Source organism: Halichoeres trimaculatus, unplaced genomic scaffold (assembly GCF_033239565.1).
Source record: "Halichoeres trimaculatus isolate MK-OKI-2021-1 unplaced genomic scaffold, fHalTri1.1 fHalTri1_scaffold_17, whole genome shotgun sequence".
Lineage (NCBI taxonomy): Eukaryota > Metazoa > Chordata > Actinopteri > Labriformes > Labridae > Halichoeres > Halichoeres trimaculatus.
The window spans coordinates 22,328,081-22,341,742 of NW_027437195.1; the positions used below are offsets into that span (position 1 = coordinate 22,328,081).

General features: G+C 42.3%; 2 protein-coding genes across 2 annotated transcripts; both read right to left on the reverse strand.

Annotated features, from left to right (window-relative positions):
• Positions 1-781: 781 nt before the first annotated feature.
• On the reverse strand, positions 782-3,527 carry sstr1a (somatostatin receptor 1a). Its single transcript, XM_074692114.1, has one exon. It carries the CDS (start codon positions 3,434-3,436, stop codon positions 2,261-2,263), a length of 1,176 nt encoding a protein of 391 aa, XP_074548215.1. The 5' UTR covers positions 3,437-3,527; the 3' UTR covers positions 782-2,260.
• Positions 3,528-4,610: 1,083 nt separating this feature from the next.
• On the reverse strand, positions 4,611-11,455 carry clec14a (C-type lectin domain containing 14A). The gene is made up of 2 exons (XM_074692223.1): positions 11,315-11,455; positions 4,611-6,808 (listed from the first exon to the last, which is right to left on the reverse strand). Exon 2 carries the CDS (start codon positions 6,769-6,771, stop codon positions 5,392-5,394), a length of 1,380 nt encoding a protein of 459 aa, XP_074548324.1. The 5' UTR covers positions 6,772-6,808; positions 11,315-11,455; the 3' UTR covers positions 4,611-5,391.
• Positions 11,456-13,662: the final 2,207 nt, after the last annotated feature.

Here is a 13,662-nt window from a genome sequence, read left to right on the forward strand (position 1 = left end):
TGTGTATCAGATTTAGCATTTGTCTCAGCTATAGCATACATCTCAGCTTTAAGCATGTGTCTCAACTGTAGGCCTTTCGTGTATATTAGCTTTAGCATGGGTCCAAGCTTCAGCATGTGACTCCACTTTAGCACTAGCCTCAGTTTAACACCCGTGTCAACAGTAGCATCATTTTCATTTAAGTTTATGGTCATTTAAGTTTTATTTTAAGAACCTTTTACTCTCAAGGTAATACAGTGTTATATGGCGTAGTTAGTGTTTCTATCAAGGCACATTTTCAAACTTTACTTGGCCCATTCTGTGTTCAGCTGTACCTTGAATCTGTTTATCATCACCATCTGAGTGCTGCTCTCACCTGAGCTGCTTTTGTGACGTCATCCTTGAGGTCACCTTCACGCTCAGTGAGGTGAACAAAGTAATAACTCAGTGATGAGATGGAAGAGTAATCCTCCAGAACCAATCCCTGAAAAACTTCTATCAACGACTGATGACTGATTCACCATCATCACCATCATTACAATCAAGACCCTTATCGTAATCATCTTCTTCTTTTCCATCTCTGTCTTCATCAGCAGGTTATCATTCCCTCTGAGGAACTCCGATCTGTGGGGGAACTTCCTGTCAAATCATCAGAACACAATTAGCTGTGACGGAAGGAGAATTAAATAGTGGCTCCCAGGGTGCATTTCACTAACAACCCTCCCAAAAACAAGCTGAAGGTAAGAGTGTCTGAGGTCAGTGTGAAACACTTTCAGACTGATGCATTCTGGGAGAAGGTTTTATGGAACAATATTTTTTCTTTTTATTTCTCATTGATGACATCATCAGCTCTTTTTTAAAAACGGAGCAAACATAAACAGCTCATCCACAAACAACATTTGATCGACAGCTCTGAGTTTGCAAGAAGCTGAAACACTCCCTGACCTTCTCCTTTTACATTCATTAAGGTCAAAGGTCATGGATACGAAAACAAAGCAGCAAGCCAACATTTTAGAAATCAGCCTCCGGACAGAGAGATGCACACATGAAAAATAAATACCCTGACTTTTTCATGACAGCTCCCTGAAAAATTTCCACAGAATCAGGTCAGAGCTGATGTGTGAACACAGCAGGAAAAAACTCATCGTGGTGACGTTTGTCCTATCAAACGACCTGTAGGATCTCTGTTGTTTCGTCATGTGAATACATCCAATAATATGCAGCACTGATAGAAGGATGAACCCTTTCAGCACAAAGCCAGGCTCTAATTCACAGTGCACAGTCTCCAGCTGTGAGGGTCATGTGTGTGAACAGGCAACTGTCAGGACGACACATCAAAAGTATTCACAAATTAGAACAGGGGGCGGGGCTACGACCTGGGGGGACTTTTGACCTAGCCCCCTACTGGTCAAATTTTACAACTTGCAAAGTGTAAGTTCTTTTAAACTGAGACATAAAAGCTGCTGTTATTCCAAATCATGTATTGTATTTTTTTTTTTTTACTCAGATGTCAAACAGTCTGGGGAGAGACACATAATATTGAGAAAATATGTTCGTCTCCATTGAACCAGGAAAGATCGTGTGCAAGTTAAAATCGCTTTGGTTCAGCTGTCGAACTCTCTGATCCATCAAACCCAACATGCACTCTGTTTGGCCTTACAGCTGTTACATTCAGCAGCATGATCCACCCACCAGGTGGCGCTTTTGGTGAGGAGCAGGTGAAAACAGGACGTAGCCACTGCTGGCATGAGGTGCGGCGGCTAGCATGGCTAACATGCTAAAAACAACAGTCCACAGATGTAAACAGAGTTCACTCTGCAGCCAATCAGAATCCATCCTACTGTTTGTTTTCAACTGCAGATAAATAAAAACAAAAACAACAGTGTCCTGAATAAGAGCTCCTGTTTCACACAATAATATGAGGAGTGACATCATCAGTATGACATCATCAGTAACACTCCTTGGTAGAAAACAAAATAGTAGAAGTGATCGTCAGCTGATTTATCTGAGGGTCCTGAAAGTCTAGATCTCCACACAGGAGTCTAGACCAGAGATGGCTGAAGGACACCAAAATGGCTTCTGTCTGCTGATTGGATGTTCAGTCGACCAATCAGCCCGCTGGGAACAAAACATTCACTTGGGCCAAGATTGAACCATGGGCCCTCAGGATCTTCACAGACTCTCCTAGACTCTAAAGGTCTAATCTGACCCCTCACTGCACCTGTCGAAGGACAAGAGTCTGAGGCTCTATCTGGTCTGAAAAGTGAGGTTCAGGTTCAGACTACATCCTAGAGCTGGTGTTAGAAGGCTGGGTCCTGTCTTGGTCCTCTGGCTGGTCTTGGTCCAGACTGAGTCTACGGCTTTTCAGGGCTGTGCTGTAGTAGTCCAGGTAGTCTAGGGGCTCTTCAGGAGGTTCCATCCAGCGCAGACACAGAATCCTCTGGAAGGATCGTCGGAAATTGTCCGACAGGAAGCCGTAGAGCAGCGGGTTGGCACAGCTGTTGGCGTAACCAAGGACGACAGCGAGCTGGCTGAGTGTGGGGTCGTGGCGCTGTAGAAAGACCCCCACCAACTGGACCACATGGAAGGGCATCCAGCACACCACGAACACAGACACCACAACCGTAACCATCACCGTGATCTTCCTCTCAGACTTGCGGCGTTGCTGCCAGCCAGCCCGCAGCGCCACCACGCGGAGCTGACTGAGGATCAGCGCGTAGCACAGACAAATCGCCAGCACTGGAAACAGGAAGCCCATCAAGAAGGCGTAAACTGCAAATGCCGCCATCCAGTGCTGCTCAGGCTCTGGCATCTGCATGTTGCAGGCCACCGAGCCGTCTGAGTTTGGGGCAGTAGAGGAGAAAAGGATGATGGGAAGGATGACCAGCAGGGAGAACATCCACACACACACGTTCACCAGCTTGGCCACGGTGGGCCGTCGATACCGGGATGCCCGCAGTGGGTGGACAACGGCGATGTACCGGTCCACGCTGAGAACCGTCAGGCAGTAGATGCTCGTGAACATGTTGATAGCGTCCACGCTGAGCACGAGGCGGCACAGCGCGGCGCCAAACGGCCACCGGCGCAGCAGCGCGGCGGTGACGACGAACGGCACGCTGAGCATGAGCAGCTCATCCGCGACTGCCAGGTTCAGGATGTACAGGTTGGTGGCTGTCTTCATCTTCGAGTACCGGAAGATGACGTAGATGACCATGGAGTTCCCGCTCAGACCGACCACACACACCACCGAGTAGATGGACGAGATGAGAGCCGCGCTGCCCGCCGAGGGCGCACCGCCACCGGACACCGAGCCTTCATCGGAACCGTTCAGCAGCAGGAGTCCCGCGCTGTCCTCCAGCGAGCTGAGAGTGCCCGGGAGAGAGGAGCAGGAGGAGGAGGGAGATGAAGAGGAGGTGTTCAGCTGCATGACAGAGATGATGGAGGCATTCGGGAACATCAAAACACCATCAGATCATCAGCTGCTCCTCCGATCATCCACCGGAGAGACGCTCCGGTGCACACTCACAGAGAGAGCGAGAGAGAAACAGAGAGGGAGACACAGAAGGGGGGGAGTGTGTGTGTGTGTGTGTGTGTGTGTGTGTGTGTGTGTGTGTGTGTGTGTGTGTGTGTGTGTGGGGGGGGGGGGGGGGGGGGTCTTTACGGTGTCTTTATGGTGTAAACAGAATGATTGTTTTTGTAAAGTGTCTGTTATTATCCTGCTATGTAAATAAAACATTGATTAATTCAAGTAGCTCAGCTGTGATCATAAGATCAGGTGACATGTCAACACCTGTCTGGTGAATCATTCAGAAAGCTGAAAATGTTTGTTTATTAACATCTTGTTCAGTGTGTAATACAAGCTAACAGATGTTCACACCCAGATTTAAATTAAGGGCATCCATTTACTTCATTTATTCCATATGGAGTAAAACAAAAAACAAAAAGATTGACACTAAAAAATGTACAAACTTAAATTTGAACAAAAAACCTTTATTGACAAAACCTTTAACTTAGTGATCAGGTATGCCTCATAAAGTGAATCACGACTCGTGAAGGCGCTTGTTTCATCAAGAGCTTAAGAGCTTAAATACAAACACTTTTAAAAAATTAAAACCCTTTTAAACTGAAAAACATGAACATTCTGGATCACAGGTTGGGTTAAATATTCAGACATACTTATGATAAAATAAAAATATACTCAGAGCAATAACACTCTGAAATTCATTTTTCAGTCCTGTTATTTAAATGACAGAGGATTAGGGGCACAATAAAAATAAATTAATTTTAAAAATCAGAGATCAAATTCATAAATTGTAAGATTAGAGTAATAAAATCACCAGATTATTATTATTATTATTATTTTACTGTAAAAGATGAAAAAATTGTATTGTTATGAAATTTGAATTATAATTATACAAAAATAAAGTCATTATATTAAAATATTAAAGCTTTAAGATCACAGGTTTAAAATTCCCACAACAATGTTGTAACATTTTACCCATATTTTAACTTTATAGACAGAACAACACAATTACTTTATTTCAACTCTTGACTCTATGTCAACATTATTTATCAATAAGATTATGACTTTGTTATGACTTAAACGTGTTAACTGATTCTGCTTCCACTTTAAGATCATAACATTAAGACTTCATAACAACTTCGATGTCGTAACATTACGATTTTATTACAACTTTAATGTTTTAACATGACTTTACTTCTGCTTTAATGTTGTTACATTACACACTTTTTATTGTAACATGAGATATTGATCTCGTGAGGTTTTGACTTTGTTAAGTCTTATTTTCATTTTATTTATTTTTCTACTGTGGCCCTGATCCTCTGTTGTAACTTAAAACGTATGGACTTGATAGAAAAAATACAAATGCTTCCATGTGTTAATTTACAGATGCAGCTGAGTCACAGACAAGGACAAGATAAATAAACATTTTGAGTTACAAAAGTTCAAGTTAACCAAACAAGTCAGAGTTAAATTGTCCTCTTATTTTGTGTCAAACCAGAAGAAAAAAACAAATGAATATCAGTCAAAATCTTTAAAATATTAAGCTGACATTTACAGTTCTTAAATCTTCTCGGAGCCTCAGATGGGTTTAGAGTAAAACCTGTCACTCGGGTTCACTGGATGATTTATGAAACTAAGGATTGAAAATCATAATGTTTGACTGTTAATTTTTACATAAATCAGGAGACAGCCCACCAATTAGGTGTGAGCATTCTGCCTGTTACCAGGAAAGTTTCCTTTTCAAAAAGTATGATCACTCAATAAGTAACGAAACAGCGCCATGATCATTTGAGGTGTGTGGGGACCAAACATTTTCATTAAACAGTAAACTGTAAATGGCTGTATTGATGATGTCATCCCCTTCGACCAATTACAGCACAGCACCAGCTTCATGTTGCAGTCTGCTCATTGGCTGTTTGGTATGAATCTTTATTCTCTTTGCTCTCCATCGCCATCTTCTCTGCTTTCTCCATGGCACGTTTCTTGGACTGCCTCATCAGGCAGCATCTCACTGTCACTGAAACGATCACCAACAACACCACCAACGCTGCCACGGCAATTAGCACAAGTATAAGGAGACCTGACGGAAAGCCTTGGTCCACCATTGCTGAGTGCCTGCAGGCTTCTGAGTCCTCATCGCGGTCTTCCCCATTCTCATCCGAGCAGACGCACCTGTAGGAGCCCTCAGTGTTCAGGCACTTGTGTCTGCACGGGTTGCCCACGCTGCACTCATCGATGTCCACACAGTCTCCCAAGGCATTCTTCAGGAAGCCGGGCTTACAAGGGAGGCACACGCTGGAGAAATTGACGGGGGAACCATCCAGCAGTCGCCAAACGATTGGATGTCCCAAGCAGTGGAGCTCCACTACAACAGAGGACCAGCACTCTATCTTGATCCAGCTGCTGTTTCCCAGGATGACGGATCGGATACCAGGGTACTGTGTAGTTTTGGGGTGCTCACACGAATCCTTCCCCTTCACTGGATCTGGATCAGGTCCCTGAGGTTCAGAACCAGGGTAAGTGTAGTTAAGTCCAGTTTTAGGTAGAGTTGAAGGTTCAGGCTCAGGTTCAGGCTCAGTCTTGGGCTCAGATTCAGGCTCAGTTTCAGGCTTTGGCGTTTCAGGTTTAGGGTCAGGTTTTTTGGCTGTCGGTGCAGCAGGTGTAAGAGGTTCTGGTATTGCAGGTTCAGGTGTTGTTGTAAAAGGTTCAGGTTCAGGTAAAGCTGGTTCTTGTCCTGGTTCAGAAGCAGTCTCACCGTCCTTGGAGGTTTTACTGGACAGCTTACAGATGAACTGGTAAGTGGACTTACAGGAGTCTGCTATCAGACCCCACCCAGTCACAGATGTCCCATTAAACTCCCCCTTCAGTGCTGCACAGAGTACCGAGGTACAGGTGGATTGTGGCTCCACAGCCCAGCGGCTCACCTGTGAATCCTGGCTGCCGTCATGAGCCCACTTGAACCCTCTGAGTGGCTGCGAGAGGACAACACACTCCCGCTTCGCCTTCCTCAGGCCGACCCAGAAGGTGAAGTTTTTCCGAACTAGAGCCGGCAGGGATAAAGAGACCTGCTGGTAGATCTCAGAGACTTCCTGCGGGGTGGAGATGGTGGTGAGGACGCCGGGGGAACAGTGCTTCATGGCCTGGTCAAAGCTGACTTGCTGAGTGTGGACGGTGTAGCGTGGTGGTTGAGCTGGATCAGCAGAGATGCTTCTGAACACAAAGATGACCATCCAAAGGTGAATCCTCCTGGAGCAGAATCCAGACTCCATCTTCTCAAACTCTTATCCCTGTGGCGATGACGTGGGTCTGTCAAAACAAAAGAGATGGTTGCTCAATTTTTGGTTCAGTTTGTTTCTTCATTTAAAAGAGACCGAAGGGGCTGTTTTACAATCTGGACAGGTTTCAAACTCTGATGTCTTTGTACACAGATGATACTCTCATCTGTGTTTCTGTTCCTCTTGGAACTTTTTCTAAGCTCTTCCTCCCTCACTCAACAGTGTTGAAATAACAACCTCTGCAAATCATTTTTCATTATTGTGAAATCTACATAAACTAATCACTCAGGATGGTGATCCTCTGTTGATGTTTGACATTCATTCATATGGGAAATTCAACACAAATGTATTGCATCTCCCCACCCCACAATGTAGTCAAATTAAGAAAGTAAATAACTTTATTTACACTTGTTGTGAACATTAGTCATTTTTAACATCAGATATTAGGGGTTATGTACAAAGTTTTCCATCTCTGACTTTTTGTTTTAGTAAACACCACTTGTACTTACGGTCATTAGAACAGAACTGATATTAAAGTATCTGTTATTCAGCTATTGTCACATTGGAAGCTCCTGTCAGTGTACAGATGTTCCTGTTCAGTGTGTAATCCAGTGTGAGATGGGATTAACAGAGTAACATTAGAACAATGGGGAATGAAATCACCATTAAACCTTCAGTGAATGGTGTCAGAATAAATATCATCAGCTGTGACAGAACACTGTGTGCTAACATCACACGCTGTGACTCATGCTAAGACATCAGTGAGACTTGGTCTCAAACTTGCGTGGGATTTAATATTTCACACAGAAGTTTAGGACAGGTTGACAAAAATAAAGCAACAACCTCAAAAACGAGATGTACAGGGGGAAACATCAGTTAAACAAAAAACAACAGATGGGTGCAAATCCAAGATGAGCCTGAAGCCCTCAGCAACTCTCAGGAGTGAAAAAAACAGGAGTAAAGCAAAAAATAGTAAAAGAGTTAAATTTCTGGAGTTTATTCAAACAAGTAGACTCCAGCCTGTGCTTGGGGGTTTCTTTATGTGTGTTAAAAATTACTTCATTCAAAAAGTGTTGAGGGGAGTCATTCAACTCTTCTTTGGAGTTCATTCATAATGTTGCAGCAAACCTCCACTGAGACTTGATCGAGCAACAAGTAGGAGCGCTATTTTATCTCTAAAACCAGTATGAAAGGTAAATAATCATCTGTTCGTGTGATTAAGAAATACTTGATATTTCAGCAACTCCCCAACCTGCCGGAGAAAATGTGGACATTTATATGCAAATCACTACCACGTGTTCTGGGACTGTCCTGTTGTTCTGGACTTTTGGAAAGGGATACACAGTGCCTTAAAGGACATTTTCAAACGTTATGTATCTTAAGAAAGTATGACCTTGTTTTTTTTGTCTTATGCCTGAAGATCTGCCAAAAAAAGATAAATATTTACTGAACATAGTAATGGTTGCGGCTAAAATGGCTGTAACAAAGAACTGGCAATCCCAGGAGAGCCCTTCTTTAAAAACATGGATGGACATCACAATAGATATTTACAAAATGGAAAAGATTACAGCATGTGTTAATCAGAAATTGGAACTTTTTGACTTAAGCTGGGAAAAATGGGTAAACTATATAAAGCCTCTCAGGCCAGACTTTATTACTTTTTTCTAAATTTTTGATTTTCCTGTTAGAGACATGATCTTCCCACACCTTTCTTTCCTTTGTTCTATCTATGGTTCGTGTGTCCTTTATGTTTTTTTTTTTTTTTTAAAAGGAAAAATTAATGTAACATTTAAGTCAAGTGAATAGATGAAGCTTATATGTGATTGTTTACAAGTGTCAATAAAAGAGATAATCATAAAAAAAACTTGGTGTGACTAGCTCCCTTGTGAAAGAAGTTCACTTTAATATCGACCCATTAGGGACGTGTTGAATCTGAGTGAGCCAACTCTCATCCATTATTTCTTGAAGTTTGAATAAAATTATATGGTATTGATCAAATGCTGAAACCTGTGGTAGGAGACTTGAAAATATTAAAAACAAATGGAATAGCAGTTCCATTTTCTGTTTAATATCCAGGGTGTGCTAGTCACTTCATGGCCGACTGCTTTTCCAACTTTGGACAGTACAACAGAGGGCTAGCATACAGACTGGTCCTGAATCCAGGCGCATGATCAACCATCCGCCAACAATCCTCGGACCCGTGAAATGTGAGTATTTTAAATGCTGTGTGCTGTGGAGCAGATGTAAGAGCTTTTCCTGTGTCCCCCTGTCTCTGTGTTAGCTTCAAGATGCTAACTTTAGCTGCTGTTGTTTGAGCCTGTAATGTTACTGTAAAAAAGCTTCGCTGTTTTCTGAACATTGTGCACTTAGAGGTTGTGGCGCCGCTCTCAGTGACGCGGAAGAGTGGGGCGGTATCAGGGGTGGCTCATTTACATATGAAGGTCACGCCCACTATTTTGGGGGCTTTTTGGATCAATTGAATTAAATTAAACTGCAGAAAAGGAGCAGAATATGGGGCCTTTAACTTCGTCATTTGGATTCAAAAGAGGGAGCATAACTAAATAACTTACAGTACTTCAGTGTAAATGAAAATTATGTTGTTGACATCATGCATGATATTTTGGAAGGGGTTGGCCAATATGAATATCTGTTTGAACATCTCTTTAAAAAATTCATCTCTAAAGAAAGTCTGTTAAACAGGATCCATGCTTTCAGTTATGTCTTTTTGGAAAAAAAGCCAACAAATGTCAAGCTTGACAGTGCAGGACATGGAATAGGGTCAAGTGCATCACAAACACTGTTTCATCACCAACATATCTTTGCTGTTTGGTGACCTGGTACCAGAGGATGATTGTTGAACATTGTCAACATTGTTTTCTCATACTCAGTCACTGAAGGGATGATAGTGTATCTAAAGCAACTTGTTGTTGAACATCACCAACTCTTCAAAGAACCATATCCATCAAAAATCTTCACTCCTAAAGATAATTCCATGGCCCACTACCCAAAGTGCATCCAAAAAAGAGGACCACTCATACATTTCTCGAGTGTGAGATTCAAAGCTAAACACATTTTTATAAGACTGTGTTAAGAGCTTCAAGAATTTTACTGCCTCACTTGCAAGAAAACACCAGTTTGCAGTAGTGTACCATTGGGAATGCTTAACTCTAAAAACAGTCAAATCTTGTCCAGTCCGAACTTGACACACTTGAATGTACAGCGGATGTATCTGCATAACTTTCCATTTATTCAAAAGCAACTGTCAAAGTGACAAGCTGGGTTAAGTGTGATGGAGTTGAGTATCACGTTGGCCTCTTTGTTTATACAAGTACTGATAAAAATATGCCAGTGTTCAGCAAAATAACCTCTAAGCAAAGAGATGTGTTGTATAGTTTTGTCTCGTTATTTTTTTTTTTTTTTATTACCTCCACCAAGGAGGTGATGTTTTTGGGAGAGTCTGTCTGTTGGTCTGTTTGTCCGGATCTTGGTGAAATTTTCAGGAAATGTACAAAATGGGATAAGGAAGAAGTGATTTAATTTGGAGTTGATCTGGATCAACGTCTGGATCCAGGATTTTTTTTAAAGGATTCTTTATCATTGTGAGATAGGGCTGTTTTCACCATATGTGTATATAACTCCACCATAAATGATCAGATTGCTTTGCAAAACAATACAAGACAAGGTCACCATAATTTCTGACAGTTGTTAAAGTATGATCCAGACCCTGGCAATATTCTGGATACTAAGATCCAGAATATGAAATATGTACTGAGTCATCATAATTTTCAACACTGTCAGGTAAAAAATTATCATACAAACCTGCAACTAACACTAAATTGTTGCAGACAGTCTGCTGAAAGGGAGTATAGCATTAAAGTAGGACTAAAGTGTTTGTGACAATCACAATATGCTTGGCGGAGGTCTGCTCTATCTGAGTGCTTTTCTAGTTGTTTCTGTTTTGTTCAAAAACTATTGTTTAATGTGATTTAAATTTGTCAACACACTTCTCCACATTTGAGCTGTGACATTGTGTGGGGGACTTAACTTCTAAATGGTTTTATGAAAGAAGAAAGCTAGCCGTGTTATTTTCTGAGACCCAAATTTGCTGTGAGGAATCAGAGGAAGGAACAGATTTCAGGAGTACATTGACTGTGTTTCTTAAATACATGTTTTAGTGTTTGCAGGTTAGTATGAGCTCTTTAAAGAATGAGATTTGTTGCAGCCAGCCCCAGACTGTGCTCACAGTTGACTGAGGATAATTTTTGAGTTAACACCGTAGGAAAACAGATGAAAAAGAAAATGAATGCTGAATCAACAGTCAAAGTAAGACGGAGAAAAATAAAGGGACCATCAGTAACACAGAGAGACGAGGGTTAAACATGCAGAGAAGTAAAGGAGCTTTAGGATGGGTTGGACTCAGAAAGAGAGGAAAGGAGGAATCTTTGTGGTTCCTGTCAGGATGTCTGAAGGATCTTTATCTCTTTAATTCTCTCTCCGTTCACAGTCTCACGTCTGAACTTTCAACAGTTTTTCTTACCCTTTCTGAATCTCTGCTTGTCCTCTTCAACACGACTCATCCAGCTCCTTCCAGTCTCTTTATCTTCCTCCCTCTGATGTCTCCTCTTCCTCACCTTCTTCTTCTTCTTCTCCTGGTGTCTCCTCCACAGTGGCTCTACTGACAGACTGACCACCAACCTCACCCCTGCCTCCTCCTCCTGCTTTTCTCCCCCCCTTCCATCCCCCTGGACCTCCCCGGCCCTCCTCTCCTCCAGGACAGGAAGTGTGTTGTGTCTTGATATGGCGAGCTCGTTTCCTCCAGAGAAACTCGGTCGCTCTCTCAGAGCGGTGAGAAACAAACTCCAGAGACCAGATTATGAAACTGCTGTGACGTCTGAACCAAATCTCAGCCAGAAAATCATCAGATAAGGCACTATGGATCCTGTTTAGAGATAAGCTATAGATGTGGTTTCACCTGAGCAGGTGGAATAAAGATAAAATGGATGAGTTTTCTCACACCCACTCACAGGTCCAACTGCTCCACCAACTTTTGGCTGAAGCCTCATCAGACCAGCTGACTTACAAGTTACACTTTTCTGAGCAGTGGCATGCACACACTTTTTGAAGGGCAAGGGGAAAAAGAAAAAAAGGAACATACTGCATGTTCTCGCCACTTCCATGTGTTGGATTAGAATAGAATAGAATAGAATAGAGTGTCTGTCTCCTGGATCCTGTCTGCCTACAGCAGGTGAAGTTCTTCAATGTTGCGTTGGTGTCTGGTGTTAGCACCATTAGCCTTGTCTGTGAATAGCATGATGCTACTCTGCCTGCTGGTATTCCCTTTATTGCTGGGTTAACACAGCTAGCTCGTCCATCTTATTGGAGATAGATCTTATGTTCCCAATAATGATGGATGGAAGGACAGATCCATGTCGTCACTTCTTAGCTCAAACCTGAGAACCAGCACGTCGTCCTCACCTCCTTCTCCTCCTTGTGGGAAGACATCAGGCCTTGCACCAGTTAGTATTGACATGCTACAGGCTGCTAACAGCTGGTTTCACATGTAAACGATGCAGCCATGGTTACATGTAGGATCTCTAGACGAAACACAGGAGTAAAAGTAGTAAAAATATCACTGAAGCCGCAAAAAAAGTTTGGTGTCCATGACCAACAAATGAGCCATACAAAGTAATGATCCACTCCAAATACAAAGATGACGAAAAAGAGACGAAAAAATTACAAGAAACGGACAAAGAAGAGAGAGCTGCAGCAAAAGGCAGCCATAGCCAACAGGGCAGCGCCTGGCAAAAATAACACAGATATTTACTTTTGAAGGACGAACTAAGAATTTTGAAAGAGACTGGCTTTTGCAGGTGATCCATGGTGTTTTGCAACTTGTACGAACTGTTTTGAGAAATGAACTTCCTGTTTTGCAAATGCCCAGGATGATTCGAGAAATGTACTAAAGCTACTGAGAAAAACTGTTAAAAAAAAGTGATTTTTAATGAAGTTTAACCAAGCCTTGAAGGTTTTCAGCCTTGAAAGCTTTGAAGATCCTCCTAAACTTCTTTTAAACTAAATTTCTCAACACAAAAGAAGTTTAAGGGTTAAAACTGTGTCCAGGACTGAAGAGGAACAGGTGCATTAGGAGGTTTTTATTGTTTCTTGGTGGGCCTTGAAAGGACTGATGGTCCTTGAAAATGTTCCAGGAGTCAACAGGGTCTTGTTTACTTCCATAGAGTTTCAGAATAAATTTTCACTTTTCAGTCTTAAAATCAATTTGAGTTTTTATTTTGTTGTGAAAGTCTTTGATCTGATAGGAAGTGTGAGTGACTAATGCACTGCTACCGAACACACACCCACACACAGCAGAGCAGTGTTCAAACAAATGATGGAAACACACTCAGTGGATGATGATTGTTGTCACAGTGACCCAGATGCTTCCTGCTTCCTGGGGGAAGTGAGTGAAGAATGGCAGGAAGTGGAAGGTCAAGAAGAGTGGAGCTATGGCAATCCTCTGTTGTCATGGTAACACCGAAAGGGGCAGTCTGACTCTGTGAGTGTTTATCTGTGTGTGGATGTCAGTTTGCATTTCTGAGACTCCAAGTAATTTACTACTGATTGGTCAATTTTCAAAACTGCTGTGACATCATCACGCTGCAGAGCACTACAGTAGCTCCTCAGGCTGCTCTCAGATCTGAGCAGTAACGGTTATTATTTCCTCACTCTTCAGATCAGCCTGAGACAGACACTAATCTTTTTACCACAGTGTCAACAGGCAGACAAAATGAGACAGACATGAACCTCATTACCACAGAGTCTCTCTCTCTCACACACACACATACATGAACACACACACTCACATGCCTGTTGATTATTGATCAGGTG